This window comes from Astatotilapia calliptera, chromosome 19 (genome assembly GCF_964374335.1).
Source record: "Astatotilapia calliptera chromosome 19, fAstCal68.1, whole genome shotgun sequence".
NCBI classification, from domain to species: domain Eukaryota; kingdom Metazoa; phylum Chordata; class Actinopteri; order Cichliformes; family Cichlidae; genus Astatotilapia; species Astatotilapia calliptera.
This window is the reverse complement of record NC_137440.1, coordinates 13,033,443-13,054,792: the sequence shown is the minus strand read 5'-3', so window position 1 is coordinate 13,054,792 and position 21,350 is coordinate 13,033,443. Positions and strand designations below refer to the sequence as shown.

Genomic DNA, 21,350 nt, shown 5'->3' with positions numbered 1-21,350 from the left:
CTGACACACAAAGCAAGCGTTGAGCTTGTTTTAACAGGAAAAGGTGAGAAGACAGGTTTATCCTGACATTTCTGCGTGACTCAATGATCCCCCACCTTTATGAGCAGACATTGGCATCAGTTGTGCCTTAGTTTTAAATCAGTATTGCTTTATAGGACACACCAACTGTCGGTTGGCCGTGAATGAATCAAAAGTGTCAGACACAACTGAATTTATGCAACGTTTCTACAGCCAGTGTCCTCAGGCTAATCAGATAAGACTTCTTAAACCTGAACACCAACAGCAAGTCAGATATCAAAAGGAAAATCTGAAGACTTCCCCTGCTTTTCATCAGCAAAACATAAACATGCATTGTGTTTAAGAAGATCTCATAAATTTACTTTAAGGGTCTGACTCATCCAAATAAAATAAATTTCAAGTAAGGACACATTTCATGTCATTTAACCCTTCTGGCTCTGTCCTGTCGCTGCTTATCCAGTAGAGGGCACAGTGACCCTACGTTCAGGCATGGAAAGCTGTTTGCATGTCTGCTCTGAAGTCACAAGGCTTTGTGTTCACATATCTGCTCTGGGGAAGTTAGTGGCAAGATGCAGATGATAAAAGCGATAAATTGAATTGCTGTTGCTCCGTGTCCCGTTCTCTTCGTGCACCTACGCTGAAACCCTGTTGGCTGACATTCTGTGCTAAACATGCCCCCAAAGAGATTCAATGGTGAGCTAACAGTTCATTCTCACGCTCAAAATCGCTCTCGTCATGAGACCACACACAGAAGCAGCCACAGGAAAAAAAAAGCACAACAAGTGTGCAAGATAATGAGATAATTGGAAGTGGTTTATTAAAAAATAAGAGTTCAGAGACAGACTTTTCATACTGTACAAGTAAAACAAAATTTTTTTACATATGTCAGCTCAAAAACCTGGCAACACTGCATTTTCGCTCATAAACACAGAGACTTTAAGCAAGAAGGAAAAAATAAAAAGCGAAGCTCTAAAGTGACCTGACGCTCTACACCGCTGTGCCCCTCTCCAGGTTTTGCTTGATCTCTGCTGTGTATTTGCCATAGAAACGCTCCGCCTTCTTGTTGAACTTGGCGTTCCTCTCGTTGATGTAGTCGATGTCGGCGTCGTCGTTGTAGGCCCTGCGTCGGCTGTACTTGGACCGCTTCTCAATCCTGACACAAAGCAAAAATAAAAGCAGCTTAGAGACATTTTCATAAACTGGCGTGGCCTCCAACTGTGGCAGATCCAATAACAATAACTGGCTGCAGGCAATAATTTGGAAGCATGCATTTTTAAATTTGGCAAGCCGAGTGGCGATGGAAAACCTAGCGCACATACTCGGAGGAAAATACTGTCAATTTGTGAGCTCCTACTCCTCATCCACCGTGTCTTCAAAGCATTGTTGTGCGTCATACCCTGGCAACCGAATCCTTGTCTAATGCCCTGCAGTTGCATCTCCAACACAGTCCTTCGACTGTCTTAAATATAGAAGAGCTTGGGGGAAGACCGGGGTAAGAAAAAGGTCAAAGATTTCTGGAGGAAAGAGAAAACCTTCAGCTGAGTGACATTAAAAGTGAGTGAGGCAGAAGGTACTGTTAGACCTCTTTGTCTCGCCACCTTAAAGTAGCCTCCAGTGTGGTTATCATAAAGCTTTGCAAAAGCATCACACCATCTGTCTGACATTTAGCCGTGCACACAGGCTGTTCAGGTTTGACAGTTCCCCGACTATGACCCGGTTCCACCATCACGTGACCTAGTCGGTCACTTACAGACTGGCCAACACTCATTTAATCTGCGAGATCTCCGAACTTTATTCAACACAGTTCTGTCTGAAAGTTCTGAACTGAAAACATCTGCAAGGCTCTGCAGGTCTGCTGGAGAATTTCAAGGGAGGAGACATCCAGTCACTGGCTGCAAACAATTTTCAAAACACCCCCAAAAACCAATGTCATATTTGAACATTTGAAATACATAAAAGCATCATAGCTCATGGATGTCACATGTGATGTTATGATTATCATATCAAGAACCAACGGTCACTTATGAGACGAGCAATGGCTCGGTCACATTAACACAGGGTGGCAACTTTGTTGCTATTATGAAACACTGGTGGTTTTGTTGTCACCGCACTGATTTTTTTCACATTCGGAGACTGACTACAAGCAGCTGCAGCAAGAAACAGGTCACCCAGAGGCTGAAGACGTTGCATGCTCGTCAGTGTGAGGCAACCCATCTACAAACAATCGCAGTTGGACTTTGTACAGTCATGGAGTTTGTACAGTCATTTCACCAACGGGTGCATCTTGTTTTTGATGGATCTCAAGTGATTGAAACTACATCACGATTTCTTGAGGCATTTTCGAAGTTCTGTTTCAAATCTCTGAGGTTCTGGAAGTTTGATGTGACTTTCTGTGTCTGAAGACAAGCAACAAATTTCACATTTTTTAAAGTCAATTTCTGTATTATCACAAACAGACTGCATGTAATTGACCCTTTACTCATGGGCTGTAAACAAACAAACTTTGTCTTATTACCATAAAAGTTGCTTTGAACACGACACCTGGTCCCAGTCTTCTGAAGCAACTATTTTGCAGTATCTTGATTGTGCTCCGGTCTCCAACCACTGTTTTCCTCGGTGTGACTGCAGCACAACGGAGCTTTCATAGGCAGTTAGCAGCCCGCTGCTTGTCACCAACTTATTGCTCAAACTTTCTTGTCAAATTGCACAACCAATCACCTCCTCTTCCTGGCATAACAAGACGTGACCCTGCCAGCTTGGTTACGGTTATGTTCAGTTTAGCAGGTTGAACTTCCCAGTATTTGAAAACTCAGTTTAAACCTTGGTCAGAAGGTGGCAGATAATGAACTGCCTCCTATCCTCATTTGGACCAGAATTTATGGTCCGGGGTTGAATTCTTCCACTCAGAGATTGCCTCCCATTGCCTTTGCTTATCTTCACACTGCGTTTGTGGTGTGCCAGCATTGGGAAGCAGGGATTTAACTGACATGAACCCACGGTCATCCTGAGACAAAACAAACATTTTGTGCAGCTTTGATGGTGCAAACCAATCATAATAACCAAGCTTTAACCAAATCAGTGCTTGGCTTTTCTTCCACACTGCCACAGGTGGATAAAATTCTGTTTTACGTCACATGCTTGATTTTGTGTAACCACAGAGCATCAGTGGGTACAGAGGTTTATCTTAGCGGTCTGCCCCGTGAATCAGGCTGGTGTAGATATAAAATTAAGAGATGGTCAGAAGTGGATAGGGAACTGCTTTCGTGAAAAGTGTGACTTACTGTTTCTCAACATCCTCCACCATGCGGTCAATGCCATCCTTTGTGGGAACATGGGTGCCGTAGATCAGGCTATTGGACGTGGGGTGGAAGTCCTCACCGCTGTGGAGCACCAGCAAAACAATTAGAAATGCATAACCACAGATAATCGGCACTTTAACATTCCTAAATCCACTTTTCTATCCCATCATTGTGATTATGCACATCCCAATGAGGGAAGATGATGTCGCTTTGGGGCCAGTCGTGATGGTGCATCCTTCATGGTTCTGCATGTGGCGGCTTTTACAGTCTGGAAAACACCTCCAGGGCAGTGAATTCCTCTCTGACCTTGGTGCGCATTCTCCACATTAAAAAAAAAAATCTTTAAATTATTTCTGGAGTGTGCAGCTAAGTTAACATATCGCCCAGGGAAAATCGGGGATATGCGAATTAATATACAGAAAATGCTTTGCACACACATGATGGCGGGCGTTATAGATCAATATCACCAAGCTTCATTTTCTCAATTAATTTTACTTGACTGGAAATTTCACAGTTCGGGTCACAGAAAGACCTCCTCATGCATCATTTTTATTACACTGTTAGAGGAAATTCGTCAAACTAACTCCCAAGGACATTTCTTCATAATTTGAGTAGTCTGTGTAACCGGATTAATAAAGACTCCAGAAGTGCTAGTCAGTTAAATGTAATATTTATTTTAATCAACGTACAAAATCTAACTTGCAACATACGTTAGTTAATAATAATTGGATAAACTCATTAAGAAGGCCAGCTCTGTTCTGGGATGCACCTTGGACCCAGTGCAGGTGGTGGGAGACAGAAGGACTCTGGCCAAAATAACACCTCTGATGGACAGAGTCTCCCACCCCATGCATGTAAATGCTGCTGAACTGCAGAGCTCCTTCAGTGACAGACTGCTGCATCCTTGATGCATGAAGGAGCGTTTCTGCAGGTCCTTCCTCCCTGCAGCTGTCAGACTGTACAATCAGAACTGCTCCCAACAAACACAGATGTTTACATCAGCGCTGTAACTTGCACTATTTTATCAACCGATTCACACTATAACCAGATTTTGCCTCTTAACTTCATTTAATTTTATTTAATAATGGTACAGTACTCTGTTTTTGGTAACCATTGTCCTTGATGTAAATATGTAAAAATTGTTTATGTTTCTGTTCTGTGTCTTGTATACTGTTTGTTTGTATATGTGTCTTTCTTGCTGCTGTTATACCCAAATTTCCCCATCTGGGACAATTAAAGGATTCTTTTTCTTCTTCTTCTAGTTTTGGTTCCAAGATGCAGTGATGCCCTTAATGGGGGTTTTACTACAAAGATGCGCCAGTAGTAAATCTGTAAAACAATGGGCCTCGTTTTTGTCGCTCCAATTCCCTGTTTGCTCCCTGTCACATGGTGATGTGCCAAAAAAAAAAAAAAAATCAATGTCAGCTGCCATTTTGGCGTTGCTTCGGCCAGTTTGCACAATTTTTGGTAGGAGATTGATGTGGTGGTATTGTCCAAGCGACAGCAACTATTGCTATACTGCAGCGACTTCCTGTGTGACGACGATGAATGCCAGTGGAGGGTGTACTGGGAACGCAAACGTCCCCAGTTCTGTGATTTTGAGTCTTTGCAAACAAGTTGGTGCCTTCCAGGCAAACTAAAGAAGCTTTCAAGTAAGGTGCTGTGTGCCTCTATATCTATACGTTCATATTTCCCCTGCCAGCAGCCACTCACCACCTGGCTGGAGAATACAGAGGTTGCTTGGGGTCTGACAGAGGCCCAACTCACCTTTCCTCCTTTTGCTTCTCGTAATTTTCCATGTCTGGCCTGATCTGCTTGGTAAGCCTCTGGTACTGCCGGAACTGGGCTTCTGCATATCCTGTAGTCCATCATGTGTGCGTTTGTGTGTGAGAGGAGGAAAGGAAAAAAGAAAAAGAGTTATAATTAGTGGAACAAACAGCAAGCAGGCACGAGGCTCAGCAATCACAATCTGCGGCTTGTTAAGGAAGACTGAAGAGGCATCTCTCCACCTCAGCCCCCCCCTCCCTTTTTTTTTGAAGCCCCTCTGCTGATTATTTTCTCCCCAGAGGTTTTAATTCAGGGGAGGTTTTGATGCCACACATGGCAGCCATATTTAGGAGACACAGCAAATGTTTTTTTCCCAGCAGATTAAAGCAGGAGCAGTCTGACACGGTAAGGCCAGGATCTGTGTTCACAAAGCTTCCTGATGCTAAAGGTTGTTCCTAGTCACAAAGATCCTGGTAAAGATAAAAGCTATCCACAAAGGCATTCACCTTCTATTCCAACTCTTCCAATAGGAGCTACACTAAACCTTGCCATCACTGAAAAAGTACAGATGGTGTGATGAAAAGTAACGGCTACCAAACAGTCAGAAAAATCCAACCAGCACCAAAATGGACAGAAAGAATGGTACAAATAGCAAAAACAAGCATTTCCAAATGTAGGGAGCCAAAGCTGGCTCCCTACATTTTGCTGTAATGTCGGCTCAAAGCATCTTTCATTCATCTATGTCACTCGAATTTTTTGTGATAAAGAAATTGGAAACTAAACAGAAGACGAGAATCACGGTGCACCACTTTCTCAAGAGTAAATTAAGTTAAGTAAGTATCTAGTAAATGATTGGACTGAGGCTCTTTGGCGTGACAAGAGGGTTGCCCACGGCTAAAATAAAGCTGTTTGATCTGATCACCTTATAACATCTGCAAAAGGATTCCTCAGCCAATACAATCATTAGACGTGGTCTATTTTTACACCGTATTAAACATTGTTCAGCAATCATGCTGGACGTTAAAGAGGATGAGAATCATGCAATCAGATTAGAATTCTTTTAGGATTCAAGCTAAATAAGGTGGTGCTGTTAGCCTGAGCTTCAAACTTGATTCAAACAGACATTTTTTGGTAGGCTGGTGACAGTCTGGCTCTTCCAAAGAATACAGGTCAGCTGCAGAGTTTCTGTGTATGCTGACAAAAAGTAAATAGAAGGGTGTGCTCCTAGTCTCCTTAGAAAGACCTCAGAGAGGTCTTACATTAGCCTAGAAAGTACCAACAAGAGGAATTTCAGCTTATAAGTGATTTAGGAATTTTTTTATAGCAACTCTGAGCAAAGAACGGACTAAAAATGTTACATCCATTAGGAGGTGAAGCTAACATTGTTGCTAAATATGACATATTTAACTAAATAAATAGTGGAAAAAAATATCTTAGTCTTGGACATAATGAAGAATCACTCGCTGATATTTGCTTCTATACATTAACTCAAATTTCCAGGAGAAAATCATTCAGCTTTTACCAGCACACTGAAGTTCACTGCCTGTAAAAGCTTTTTTAAGTCTAAGATGTGAAAATTAAATGCATCGTGAGTGCTGTGCAACAGTCTATGATCACTCTGCTGGTTAAATCTGGGCAGACCTGTTACATTTTTCCTGCTGCCAAATATTTTACTGACACCTTAACATTACCGTGTAGGCGAATATGAGCAAATCTTTTATGGGATCGACCACAGATTTTTGTCGCTGTTCACTATTTCCTCTTTGTTTTTTTTAAGTGCCAGCGATGACACTAATACAAACGCAGGGTCATGTTGTGGCTAGTTTCTACAGCTTTGCAACCACTGCTATTATGATGGCATGTTTAACCAATTAGTCTAATAACCACACTATAAAATGTTAGACTGCACAAGTAGATGATAAAGTCATCTGTCACTCATCCTTCTCCGACTCAACTTTCTAACACATTTTTTGCCATTAATAAATAGAAGAATAGAGTCATTAGAAAATAATCTGCATCTGTCTTTAGTGGAACAACCGACCTGCAAATCCTGTGTCGGGATTCTTTTTCTTCTTTTTCCTCTCCCACCTCTCTGCATCGTCAGCAGTGATGTCCAGCAGTTTCACTCTGTTATAGTCCTCCCCACGAGCAGCACACTCCTGAATCAGTAATCGATACTTAATAATCAGCTCAAACTGGGAAAAATTCAGCTGCACCACCGCAAAACTTTTAGATATTTTGATTCTAGTAAATCCAGCATAAAACTGCCACAGTATTTTTGGGTGATGCGATAACACGTTATGTTGTGCTACATAGAAGAGAAACAGAATTTTCTGACAATGCCTGGAGGTGATTCACTTTAGACTTTGGGGCAACTGCACTAGTGATGATATGAGATTGACAAGGATGCAGTTAATACAGCTGTCGTGGATACCTAAAAATCACTTTAAGAGTCCTGGTGGGGATTTTGCATGTTCTTCGGTATGATTGTATTTAATTAGCCTGAAATTAGGACCAGTATATCAGTACATCCAGTGTACCAACCCAGGACTACAGAAAAACTGAAATACCTTTTTCTTGTCATCTTCAGCAAGCTCCCACTCCAGTCGGGCTTTCTTAGCCTCCCAGTTTGAGGGCAGCTTCAACCTCTTGTCTTCCTCCACGACCTCCTGGTGATTGAGCTTACGTGCTTCATTCTGCAGTGACAAATAACACAAATGACAGGTTTGGGGAGAAGCTGCATGAAAGAAAAAAAGGGAAAAAACTAAAATACAATACACCTGTAAACCTCTATACCTCATTTCATGGGTCACACCTGGCCCAATTTGATCAAAATGGGTAAGAAAAGTAAGAGTAACACACAGTACTTATCTTTAGAAGATGTTTACAGAGACATCTTCTGTTATAGTACATTAACATATCTACTGTTGGAAACCTACAATTCAATAACAATGTGTTTTTAACTTGTCGTTCAGTCCTACAATTCCCCAAAACACGCCTTTAGAAGTTAAACTTTCAGCAAATAAGCTTTTAAAAAAAACGGGGGGTTTTTGTGGGGTTTTTTTAAAGCTTATTTTGTGGCAAAATTTCAAAGCAATATTTAGACTTGGCAGGTGATTCTTTATGCCCTGATTACTCTCCAAATGCACTGGGGGGTGTTATAATGGCTGCATGGTCCTGATGGTCCATTGCTAGTGATACCAGCAGCCCAAGTTTAAAAACATTATTTCCTTACTAGAAGAAAAGTTCTTCTCTTGTAAACAAGAACTGATGAACAGCCTTAGATTTTCTTTTAAAAAACAAATATTCAACAGCAGATCTCACTTTATCCACATTAATCACACCATCACGACACTAGGAGCAGCAGTGCGTTTGATTGAAAAACTGGGTTAGTTAATGACCTTACTGCAACTGCCATCCATTGGGCCGGTGTCACACCAAAAAGTGATTGCTGAAGTCTCTATCTGTGATATATTTGCTTATATTAACAAATATACTGCAGTGAGCAGGATGTGTTAGTGAGTTTTATATAAAATAAAGAAATTACCTGCTTTGCAAACATCTTTATGACTGCGTTATTGTCACTACCCTGTATGATTAATCAAGTCCTTTTTTGCCCAATCTTTATAGAGCTGTTGTGCTTGTGAGCTTCTGCTTTGTGACAGGAATGTTTTTTCGGGCTCAAGATGATTCGATATCATTCGTGAGAGATATGTTTGAGATATACTGGTCATATTCAAGCTTTGTTTTTCACATGCCACTGGTTTGCACACTACAGTGGATCGATTCCGGCCTTTGGGACCCCAATTTGCTGACCATGCGGTTAAACATGAGGTTTCTGTGATTTTACGATACATTTGACTGAAGCTTTGAAGTTAAACAGCTCACCCGTTTGAAATGCAGCTCTCGAAATTTTCGCAGTCTCGCTTCTCTCTTCTGGGACGTGACGGTTTCAGTCGGCTCCTCTTCGGCAGTTGCAGCAGACTCCTGCTAACAAAGACAGTTATCAATACAAGTAAAACGTTTTAATTCAAACTGTTCAATGAAGAAGAGACGCCTGAGAACAACTGACAGTCAGAAAGCTAACGCTTATTAGCCGCTAAATTCCCGTTAGCCTCGTACACAAAACACGACATTTTAACCAACAAACACGACGAAGAAACACAACTTCTGTCAGCAAAACGACACATCGCAATCTAACGAGTTACATCCATCTACCGTATCCACTATCCATAAAAAAAAAAACCTCAATAAAATACAAATAACAAGGAAAAAGCGCTAACCTCGCTACAAGACGCCATTATTGTGGTATTGATGCGGAAGAAAACAGGAAGTTCAGCACTAGCGCCGGATATTACGTACAAGAAGAAAGCAACGCAATTACAACAACAAAACGTAAATAAAGCAAAGATAATCGATTAATTGCTGAACATCATCGGTTCATATAACGGCAGAAATCAAATATGATATAATCTCAGCTCCACTTTCAGATCATCAACTTATTTTTATTGAAATAAACAACTTAACAACTAAATTTTAATGGACGAGTCACTAAACTTAATAAAAATAATATAATAATATAATAAAAAGTAATACAAATAAATAAATAAATAAAATACAGAATTTATAGAATACAGTTATTATACAAAATTCACGTAGGAAGAATTGATGAAGATTACGAACTTAGAAAATAGTTTATAAAAGCTCCAACAACATAAAAAAAGAAAATCTATCATTAGAAGAACAGACAAATCTAAAAGATTTACAACTTAGGTATAAAAACATTTATATTTCAAGGGCTGAAGGAGCTTTTATTCATTACTGAAAAAATGGCTAGAAAAGGAAGAAGAATGTATCTTTCTTAAACTTGAAATAAAAAGGAAAAAAATATTTTTAAATTAAACGTCAAGAGTAATATAACTGAAGACCATATTCAAAATTCTTCTTTAAAAACAAAATCAGTGAAAAACTTTAAGTTACTCCTTTTATGGACTCACTTAACAATATTAAATAATCATGCAAAGATTTAAGGGGAAAAATTAAAATTCTCCTGGCACAGATGGATTAACTGTAGAGCTTTGTAAAGATCTTTAAGAAGCTATCTTTATTTCTTTATAAAGTAAGCACAGAAACTGGGAAGCATGGGTCACTTACCTCTATAGTGACTCAGGGACCAGTGTTGGTGTTATGGATGGGCCTCAGGGGTCCAAGCCCATCCAGTAAAGTCAGTGTGTCGTTTCAGCTGAATGGTACTCAAACACTTCAACTATAAGTTATAGTGACTCATACAATTTGGGTGATGAAAAACATGAACACCCATATCACTGATAAGTGCCGTGAAATCTCAGTTTAATTATTTAGCTCACAGTAATTCAATACTTTTGCACCGGTCATGGAAACCAGCATGACTGAGTGGATTGGTCGATGCAGGTACGACTTCTGTCTCTTTGAAATCAAAAAGAGGTGATTTTAGGTTGTGCAGCTAGTTTGAAAGCATGACCCTACTGAAAGCTGCAAAGCAAATTGAAATGTGTTGAAGATATTATGAGCTCACAGTCAGCTGTCCTAGTGTGAGTGAGTTCATAGATCCACTTCTGGTCCCATTATCACCAGTAAGCTGGCAGATGATACCACCCTATTTCTAAAGGATGAATATGAGACTAAAGATGCGCTTTATTAGACCTTCTTTTTTATATGATATGTAAATATCTTAGAATGTCTTTAGAAACAAGTTCAACCCTCTGATGAAATCAGTTGAACACAGTTTTAGTTTGTGACTCCACAGACACCCATCTGTTTTAGGGAGAGCTTTAATTGCAAAAGCAGGAGAGTTTTTGCAGACTGTTGCATACAACACCAGTTTTTTATTTATTTGGAAAAACCATAGTATTAGGAAAGCTGTCTTAATGAATAAGCCTGATAAAGGTGGAATCGTTGCCTTTGATTTTGCAAGTCTTTATCACTTCACTTTTAAAATCCAATGGTTTCAAAATCTCATTAAAATCGGACCTTAAAATCTTGAGAGTTTCCCATGAATGGATCCAAAATGTTAATATGATGATCTCTGAGTCATTTAGTCATCCCTTTCGCCTTGTGACATGGAGTGGCAACATGCTGGAAAGTGCACAGCCGGTCACCAAATTGCTCCTGAAGAAACTGATGCTTGTGGATGATTTTAGTGGTCAGACCTTAAAAAGCCGAAACCCACAAACTGAACAACGTGGCCCTTCGATAAGAGATGAATGGCTCGATCATGCAGCATGCCACAGAGGTCAACTTGGTAAGTACAGCCTCTTTGCATACACTTGATTTATTTAATGAAACTAATTGTTCTTCACTCTATCACAGAAATATGTAAAAAATAATCTAAACGTAAACTGATATTAACTGTATGAAACAAAATTTCAAGCTCGATCTTTTTTCAAACATTGTCGTGATAGCAAACATCTCACTTCATTTTATGATAAAAGATTTAAAGTAATTTGAAGAATGTTTTGTTCTCTTCCTGTGTTTGCGGATTTTCTTTGTTATCTACACTCAACAAAAATATAAACGCAACACCTTTGTTACTGCTCCCATTCCCCATGGGATGGACGTAGAGACCTAAAATTCATTCCAGATACACAATATAACCATCCCTCCCAAACAGTGGTCACAAATCAGTCCAAATGTGTGGTAGTGGGCACATCTGCTATATTGAGATAATCCATCCCACCTCACAGGTGTGCCACATCAGGATGCTGATCTGACATCATGAGTAGTGCACAGGTGTACCTCAGACTGCCCACAACAAAAGGCCACCCTGGAATGTGCAGTTTTGTCTCACAGCAAAATGCCACAGATGCCACAAGCAATGACGGAGCGTGCAATTGGCATGCTGACAGCAGGAATGTCAACCAGATCTGTCGCCCGTGCATTGAATGTTCATTTCTCAACCATAAGCCGTCTCCACAGGCGTTTCAGAGAATATGGCAGCACATCCAACGGCCTCACAACCGCAGACCTCGTGTAACCACACCAGCCCAGGACCTCCACATCCAGCAGGTTCACCTCCAAGATCGTCTGAGACCAGCCACCCAGACAGCTGCTGGAACAATTGGTTTGCACAACCAAACAATTTCTGCACAAACTGTCAGAAACCGTCTCAGGGACGCTCAACTGCATGCCCGTCGTCCTCATCGGGGTCTTGACCTGACTCCAGCTCGTCGCTGTAACAGACTTGTGTGGGCAAATGCTCACATTCGATGGCGTCTGGCACGTTGGAGAGGTGTGCGCTTCACGGATGAATCATGGTTCACATTGTTCAGGGCAGATGGCAGCTGAGAATGTCCCAGTTCTTGCATGGCCAGCATACTCACCGGACATGTCACCCATTGAGCATGTTCGGGATGTGCTTGACCGGCGTATACGACAGCGTGTACCAGTTCCCACGAATATCCAACAACCTCGCACAGCCATTGAAGTGGAGTGGACCAACATTCCACAGGCCACAATTGACAATCTGATAGACTCCATGCGACGATGTGTTGCACTGCATGAGGCAAATGGTGGTCACACCAGATACTGACCGGTTCTTGGTCCCCAGACCCCCAATAGCGCAAAAAACTGCACATTCCAGGGTGGCCTTTTGTTGTGGACAGTCTGAGGTACACCTGTGCACTACTCATGATGTCAGATCAGCATCCTGATGTGGCACACCTGTGAGGTGGGATGGATTATCTCAATATGGCAGATGTGCCCACTACCACACATTTGGACTGATTTGTGACCACTGTTTGGGAGGGATGGTTATATTGTGTATCTGGAATGAATTTTAGGTCTCTACGTCCATCCCATGGGGAATGGGAGCAGTAACAAAGGTGTTGCGTTTATATTTTTTGTTGAGTGTACGTATCATCTGACAAATGACAAGATGGCGCCGAGTATGGCAGCCTCGTCGCGAGCTCCCCCAAGCAACGGCTTTCTTCTGTGTTTAATTTTACTTTTCCTTTATTTTTTCACGAGCAGCACTTGTCTCCTTGTGTACGACCGACAAACCTTACTGGACATAAAAGACGGTCTTTCTTATAACTTTCCGGAGTTCAAGTTTTGCAACACGGACGCTCCGTTTGCAGACCCCCCATTCATCTCACCTGAGACGCCTTTGTTCTCTGGCCCTGGAGGCCGCAAACGCCGACGCAGAGGGAGAAGATCTGGCGTTCTGGTTCGACTGAGACGGCGCACTTACAGACCACCGTTACCCAGTTTATTACTGGCTAATGTGCAGTCTCTGGAGAACAAGCTGTGCGAGCTTCGGGCACGGATCTCATTCCAGCGAGAGATGCGGGACTGCTGCGTGATCTGCCTCACAGAAACCTGGCTATCGGACAAAGTACCGGACTCCGCAATACAACTGCCGGGGTTCTCTGTGCACCGCGCGGACAGGTCACAGGATCTTACTGGGAAAAGGGTGGTGTATGTTTCATGATCAACAACAGCTGGTGTGATTATGCGAACGTGCACCCGGTCAAATCCTTCTGCTCACCGGACCTGGAGTACCTGATGATTAAGTGCCGGCCATTCTGGCTACCGAGGGAATTTACAGCAGTGATTATTACGGCTGTTTACATTCCCCCACAAGCCGACACTGACCGTGCACTCAGGGAACTGTACAGCGCGATCAGCAGTGAGGAAACCGCACACCCAGAGGCAGCGTTTATCACAGCCGGAGACTTTAATAAGGGAAACCTGAAGAAAATCTCACCAAAACTCCATCAACACATCCTTTTTAACACACGTGGAAACCGGCTACTCGACCACTGTTACTCCTCTTTCCGGGATGCGTACAAAGCCCTCCCCCGCACCCCATTCGGCCAATCAGATCACCGCTCTATCCTGCTCCTGCCCGCCTACAGGCAGAAGCTGAAACAGGAAGCTCCAACCCGGAGGGCGGTGCACTGTTGGACGGACCAATCGGAGTCTGCGCTGCGGGACTGTTTTGATCACGCGGACTGGGAAATGTTTCACGTGGCCGCCAGAGACATTGATGAGTACACAGACTCAGTCTGTGGATTTATCAGGAAATGCATGGAAGATGTCGTCCCATCCAGAACAGTTAAATCCTTCCCAAATCAAAAACCCTGGATTAACGGAGATGTTCGCGCGGCACTGGCGGCACGGAGCACCGCCTTTGCCTCCGCGAACACATCGGACTACAAACACGCACATTACCAACTCCGGAAGACGATCAAAGCAGCCAAACGTGAGTACAGGGACAGGGTGGAGCAACAGTTTGACAACCCTCGGAATATGTGGCAGGGACTAAACACGATCACAGACTTTAGAGGGAAAACCAGCACACCGCAGACCACGGCCTCTCTGTGTGAGGATCTAAACGTATTCTACGCTAGATTCGACGCAGCGAACACCATGAGACCGGACAGTGTGCGCACCGCGGATGACGTCAGTGCGCACACTGTGTCTGAGGAGGATGTGCGGAAGTGCTTCAGGAAGGTGAACGCACGCAAAGCTACTGGTCCGGGCGGGATTCCCGGCCGCGTCCTCAAGTCATGCGCGGCTCAGCTGGCTGGAGTGTTCACGCACATCTTCAACCTTTCCCTCTCTCTGTCTGTAGTCCCAGCCTGCTTCAAAATGGCCACCATCGTCCCTGTACCCAAATCCTCCACCATCTCCTCATTAAACGACTGGCGACCTGTAGCCCTGACCCCCATCGTAAGCAAATGCTTCGAGAAGCTGGTCAGGGACTTCATCTGCTCTGCACTACCCGACTCACTGGACCCTCTACAGTTTGCATACCGCCACAACAGGTCCACTGATGATGCCATAGCCCTGACACTACATACTGCCCTGTCACACCTGGAGAAGAGAGACACGTATGTGAGAATGCTGTTTGTAGATTACAGCTCAGCATTCAATACCATCGTTCCCTCGAAACTGGACAGGAAACTGCAGGATCTAGGACTGAGCAGCTCCCTCTGCAGCTGGATCCTTAGCTTCCTGTCTGACAGACGCCAGGTGGTCAGACTGGGCAGCATCACCTCATCCCCCATCACACTGAACACTGGTGCTCCACAGGGGTGTGTACTGAGCCCTCTCCTGTACTCACTCTACACCTACGACTGCACAGCCACTAACAGCTCCAACATCATTGTGAAGTTTGCGGACGACACTACAGTGGTGGGTCTTATCACCAACGGTGATGAGACGGCTTACAGGGAGGAGGTCAGCGCCCTGACCCACTGGTGTCAAGACAACCATCTCACCCTCAACGTCGCAAAGACAAAGGAGTTGATAGTGGACTTCCGGAGGTGCAGAGAAGTACACACCCCCATCACCATCAACGGCGCTGCTGTGGAGAGAGTGAGCAGCTTCCGGTTCCTTGGCGTACATCTGGCTGAGGATCTTACGTGGTCAGTACACACAAACAAAACAGTGAAGAAGGCGCAGCAGCGCCTCTTCTTTCTCAGGAGACTGAAAAGATTCGGCATGAGCCCCCGCATCCTCAGGACCTTCTATCACTGTGCCATTGAGAGCATCCTCACTGGATGCATCACCACCTGGTATGGCAACAGCACCGCCTACAACTGCAAAGCTCTCCAGCGAGTAGTGCGGTGCTCTGAACGGATAATTGGAGGTGAGCTTCCCTCCCTCCAAGACATCTACAGGAAGCGGTGCCTGAGGAAAGCGGGGAGGATCATCAAGGACTCCAGTCACCCCAGCCATAAACTGTTCAGACTGCTTCCATCAGGAAGGAGGTTCTGCAGCATCCGGTCCCGTACCAGCAGACTGAGAGACAGCTTCTTCCATCAGGCCATCAGACTGCTGAACACGTCATAGACACCTCAGCTTCACTACTGGAACTTCAACATTATGCACTCCACACTGTATATAAATGCCACTTGTTTTGCACATATTCAACTCTGTATATTTTATATATTTTATTATTATTATTTTTTTACTTTTTTACTATTTAATTTGTAAAAATGTGTATACACACACACACACACACACACACACACACACACACACACACACACACACACACACACACACACACGTAGGAAAATATTTAGTATACACATCCAGAAATGCATACACTATTATATATTGTACATATATTTATTAGTTTCAGGTTGGCCATTCTTGTATTTTGCTCGTTTGTGTTGTTGTGTTTGCACATCTCTGTTGCTTGTGGGGCTCGCACACAAGAATTTCACTCGCATGTGCTGTGCCAGTGTGCCTGCACATGTGATGTGACAATAAAAGTGATTTGATTTGATTTGATCTGAATGCTATTCAGCTATCCTGTCTACAAATGTAAGATTGTTTCATGAGGTTATTAGACATGAATCATTAACAAACATGTTCTGTAACTACGAGAACTCATGATTATTTATTGTGACACTGCATCAGTTGTGTGCATGCTTGGTCTTTTTATTGTGGTACCATGGCAAAAGTAATTGGTAGACACAATTTATTATACAATAAAGTCTTTGTGTATAATTTTAAACCAGGGCATTTTACTTACTTTTGAAGTTTAAATTCATTGAAAAATACTGCTATACAAATGGAAACTGGCATGACACACACAGAGAGCAATTATGAATATGGCTGGAGGTTATAAAATGAGAGGCTTGAAAGGTCAAGCATAAAGTCATCAGTGTAACACACAGAGTCTGTTTAGACTCTCCTAAACTCAATTGTTATGGTTGTTTTTGCCACATAGAAATATATTACCAATGCATCTTATTTTTACCCACAAAAACACAAGTATCAATCAAGGCCTTGGAACATGGGACGCCTAAATATGATTCTATGATCTGATCAGGAGATGAAAGTAAACACTTTCAAGACTCATTTGATCATGTTTGACTTGCCAAAATGGATGTGCTCCCTGTTTGATTGCATTATACTAATAGAGCTCTTTTGGAGGATGTAATTAAGTGGAGTTTATACTCTTAGATTAAAGCATCCTCTAGATCACAGGCAATGTTAATGGAGTGATGCATTTTCACTGGAAACCAGATGGGAGCACATCACAACAGAGCAAAACATCATTGGCTGCAGTAATGGGCAGGGCTCTACTACTGCCATGCAAAGGAGAAAATATCTTCCTAATGAATGACTCTCAAATGAGTAAGAGAGCAACGGGTAAAAAACAAGAATGGGACAAAATAGCATTTCCTCTGTATCTGATTCAGACTTAAAATGGCAGCGTGCAGAACAGTTGCAAAACAACAGGAAAGGGGAATTTAAGGCTGGTGTGTATGACTGTTAAGTATCCAGACAAGCGTGAGAGTTTACAATATATCAGTTGTGGGTGTGCTATTTTTCTCCAATAGCTGTTAATCTCTTTGTCATCCACGCATGATTCAGTGTTCTCAAGTACTCTCATATGTTAGCTAAACTTCCCTTTGCTCACTTCCCTGGAAGCTCCGTCGTGTTGTGCTATCTGTCCACGGGGAAGTGAAAGAAATGGGCAGACAGCTTGTTAGCAAGCAGCAACTTCAACCTCAATGTTTAATGTTCATGTCATGCACAAAGCCAAAGCTCAGTAACATGCACTCCATTATAATGTAATTATATAAATGATTAAAGAGAATCAGAGACCTGTAATAATTAGAAGATTTGCACAACAGAAACATGAGTACTTACAATAAGAGTGAGCACTACTCTAAGTTTAAACCAGATACATGGTAACAGTAATCCAAAAACAGTGTGCAGCATAAAGCAAACAGCGATTGCACATCATTTAAATTATTGGACTGAAGTTCATTTGCGGTGCATGGGTCACAAGAATCAACAAAAACTCACATATTATATAAATACTGTGTACTAGCAGACTTTCTAAAAAACAGGCCACTCTTAGCAACCTTTTATATTACCTTAGCAACATATATATATATATATATATATATATATATATATATATATATATATATATATATATATATATATATATATTATCACTGCTTTGCTATTTCAGTTGAAATGTAAAAAGATAGCCACAGTCTGAATAAAGATAGATTCATAGCTTTTGGGTCTAAAAAGTAGAGCGAACAAAGTAATGTTTCTTAAACAATGGTCGCCAGGTGATAGCTGAGGTTGCAAAAAGCCACCGGGGTGTATAGAAGTCTGTGGGAAAACATCTCTTGGACTTGAACTCAGCTCACATTTTCACTCTTTTTATGTAACACTAGGGATGGGTACCGGTATCATGGCACCGGTTCTGACATAAACGGTAGTAACCAGACCGAAAAGCAGCGCACATTTCGGTGCTTTATTTCGGTGCTTTTTTTTCCTGAGCTGTGATACACTTCTAGCCAATCATTTTACGTTTCCGAGGATAGTAGGCGGGGCCAGGTACGTACGTTCTGTTAGAGCAGAGCAACAGATTAAAAATGCCCAAGGCGAAGCGGTCAAAAGTCTGGCTGTACTTCACAGCAAAATATGCAAACTCAGCAGCCTTCAACAAGTGCTTTAAGCTGATACTGTGATACTGTCAAAGGAGGTAACACCTCGAATCCGATGAAACACCTGGCGACGCATAGCGTTTTTTTCAAAAGCCAAGAAAAGCGCTGTATTTGATAGCTTGCTGCGAGACCTCACACCGAGCGCATCTACTGCGGGTGGGTTGCCTGTTATCAGACCCGGAGTTAGCAACATACCCAAAAACACGAAGAGGAGAGTCCTGGCCCCTAGCCCTGCCAGTGTAGCAGAAATGATGAGGATGATGACGGCAGCAGCAGCCGTTCTTCTCTGGGTCAGTAGCTTAATGTTGTTCGTGTGTAATTTACGTTGAGTAGGCTAACCACGTTATTACATTAATGCATGTAAGGTGAACTAGCAAACATCATCATAGCTACATGCAGCTGTCTTCTTGTTTGATGGCAGATACTCCCTTCACCCTGGCCAAAAAGGCTAAAATGACCAAAGAAAAAGAGGGAAACGGCTAAACTTGAGAGGTTTTTGGACAAAGTTTGTGTTTTTTCCATTGTTTAAGCACTGCTTCCATCCAAGAGTGATACCATATATGCCCCATAGCTGCAGAAAAGGCTAACATTGTTATCTTTTTACAAAAACCAGCTGAACATGAGAGGTTTTTGGACCAATTTTGTGTTCTCCATTCTTTAAGCACCGGTTTGAGCACCGTTTGAGCACCGGCACCGTTTCAAAAGTACCAATTTGGCACCGGTATCGGATAAAACCGAAACGATACCCATCCCTATGTAACACTAAATCGGGGGTGTCCAACTCCAGGCTTCGAGGGCCGGTGTCCTGCAGTTATTAGATGTGTCCGTGATCCAACACAGCTGATTCAAATGGCTAACTTACCTCCTCAACATGTCTTGCAGTTCTCCAGAGGCCTGGTAATGAACTCATCATTTGATTCAGGTGTGTAGACCCAGGGTGAGATCTAAAATCTGCAGGACACTGGCCCTCGAGGTCTGGAGTTGGGGACCCTTGCACTACATAAAACTTCTATAAAATCAGAAAAGCCGCCCCCTGGTGGCCACTGGAAAGAAATTCAGCTTTAAGGCGCTTTCAGACTGACGTTAATTATACGTAGGCTACTGGGCAAATGAAGGCAACAAAACCTTATAAGCACATAAATATTACATTCACCCTTAGCTTTCTAAAAAAAATCTGAAACATTCAAGGTAACCATATGAGGTGAATTTAGTCAAGTTCATATAAATAATCACCCTTAACTACTGCACTTTTAAAGTCCCACAGTAGTTTTTCTGTTGTAGTTCCCAAATTGGGAAGAGGGGCCTGAAAGCTTCTGCTTTTAAATACCACAGGAACCACAAGTAAGCCAGCAGAGTGAAAGCAAAGTGCTCTATTGGAGTGATACGGTACGAGGTCTTTAAGATAAGATGGGACCTGATTATTGGTTAAAGGGAGCCTTCTTCAATGATCCTCTGCCAGCATCTGCCACAAGAATCTATGTTTCAAGTTGCCTAATATGACAAAACATAACTCCTTGACATTTTAAAGTGTCCTTTAAATGCAAAGTATTCCAGAGAAGGCACACACCTCTACATCTGATATCAACCCTAAACAATAAAAAAGGGAAAAATATGTATATTTGATCCTGGAACAAACTGTCCCTTTACTGTGCCTTTAATTTGAAATCCAGTTGTGCAATCCCGTAGTGCGACATGAATCGCACATCTGCGGAGGCCACCCAAAAATGCTGAACAGCCACTCCTTAATATTAACTTTTCCAGTCAGGCAAATCAGGTCTTAAATAGAGTAACATTATATCTGCAAATAAATTGCACTTTTGTAAATACAGAGCTGGCCTCACGGTGCTTTATAACAGTTTCTCGTTAATCAGAGGAGATGTGAGTTTAGCCACTGTGAATGAGATACTATATGTTTTTCCTCCATTTGACTGGTGCTGTTATCGTGCTTTTAATAAGAGTTCCTCTAGATAGCACGTGGGGGGGCAGGGCGTCTTGCTGAGCAGACAGCTGCTTCACATCTGGAACTTAATATAAACATCATGGCCAATAAAATCATTCCATTTCCTTAATTACTATTCCTGTCATTTCCGCACTAAATGAAAAGTTATTAATTCGGGGCCAACACAAACATGGTTCCCCAATACGAGGAGCTGCTCCTGAAGCGTCGCCACCCTGACTACGGGCCGCTGTCACTGGACTGGAACCACAAGCTCCTGCCGTGCTCTGCCAGCGTGTGTGTGTATGCATGTACAGGGAACAGAAGCCAAGCTGCTGCAGACATGAGTGGAACACAAGATGGCGTCTTGTTTTCCATCTCATTCAAGTGGTGCCAGTGTAATCATGACAGGCAAAAACCCATCCTGTTTCATCTCTGTCCTCCTCCCCCTTCCACACTTCTGCTCTTGTTCTTTTACTGCTGCTCTGTATGTTCAACACATGCACCGCCATCCTTCTCTCTACCCTTTTCTTTGACATGTCTCCAATCAGTGTTGGGGAAACTACTTAAAACAAGCAGATCTGAAAATAAACAATAACTAGAAGCAGCTGAACTACAGCAAAACTACCCAAGAGAGAGAAACATAGTTTGGGAAACCAAAGCTGCTTAGAGGAAGTAGTTCCAAGTACCTTAAAAATATAGGATCAAGTGTCAGTGTACATGTTATATAAAACTAGAACAACATCTACAACATGCCTGGGTAAAAAAGTAAAATGTTATGGGGTTTTTTCTTATGCTCTGTCATTTATTCTGTTACAATAGTGGATACTCATATTAAAAGCTGATAAAAAGTTCCTC

General features: G+C 42.4%; 1 protein-coding gene across 2 annotated transcripts; it reads right to left on the bottom strand.

Moving 5' to 3' along the window:
* Positions 1-813: 813 nt before the first annotated feature.
* syf2 (SYF2 pre-mRNA-splicing factor) lies at positions 814-9,481 on the bottom strand. 2 transcript variants are annotated; one of them, XM_026151691.2, is made up of 7 exons: positions 9,368-9,481; positions 8,973-9,071; positions 7,655-7,780; positions 7,126-7,243; positions 5,085-5,175; positions 3,300-3,398; positions 814-1,171 (listed from the first exon to the last, which is right to left on the bottom strand). In XM_026151691.2, the coding sequence occupies exons 1-7, from the start codon at positions 9,383-9,385 to the stop codon at positions 1,006-1,008; spliced, it is 717 nt and encodes a 238-aa protein (XP_026007476.1). In that variant the 5' UTR covers positions 9,386-9,481; the 3' UTR covers positions 814-1,005. The 2 variants fall into 2 exon arrangements, with proteins under 2 accessions (XP_026007476.1, XP_026007475.1); XM_026151690.2 differs by having other exon boundaries at positions 8,973-9,074; positions 9,368-9,419.
* Between the last annotated feature and the right edge of the window lie 11,869 nt (positions 9,482-21,350).

Excerpts from the sequence above, each read along its gene's own strand:
- syf2 (XM_026151690.2), bottom strand. Across the intron at positions 7,781-8,972 it reads GAGAGCTGCATTTCAAACGG|AATGAAGCACGTAAGCTCAA; the intron begins GTGAGCTGTTTA and ends TTGTCACTGCAG. Across the intron at positions 5,176-7,125 it reads TCCCGACACAGGATTTGCAG|GATATGCAGAAGCCCAGTTC; the intron begins GTCGGTTGTTCC and ends GATGGACTACAG.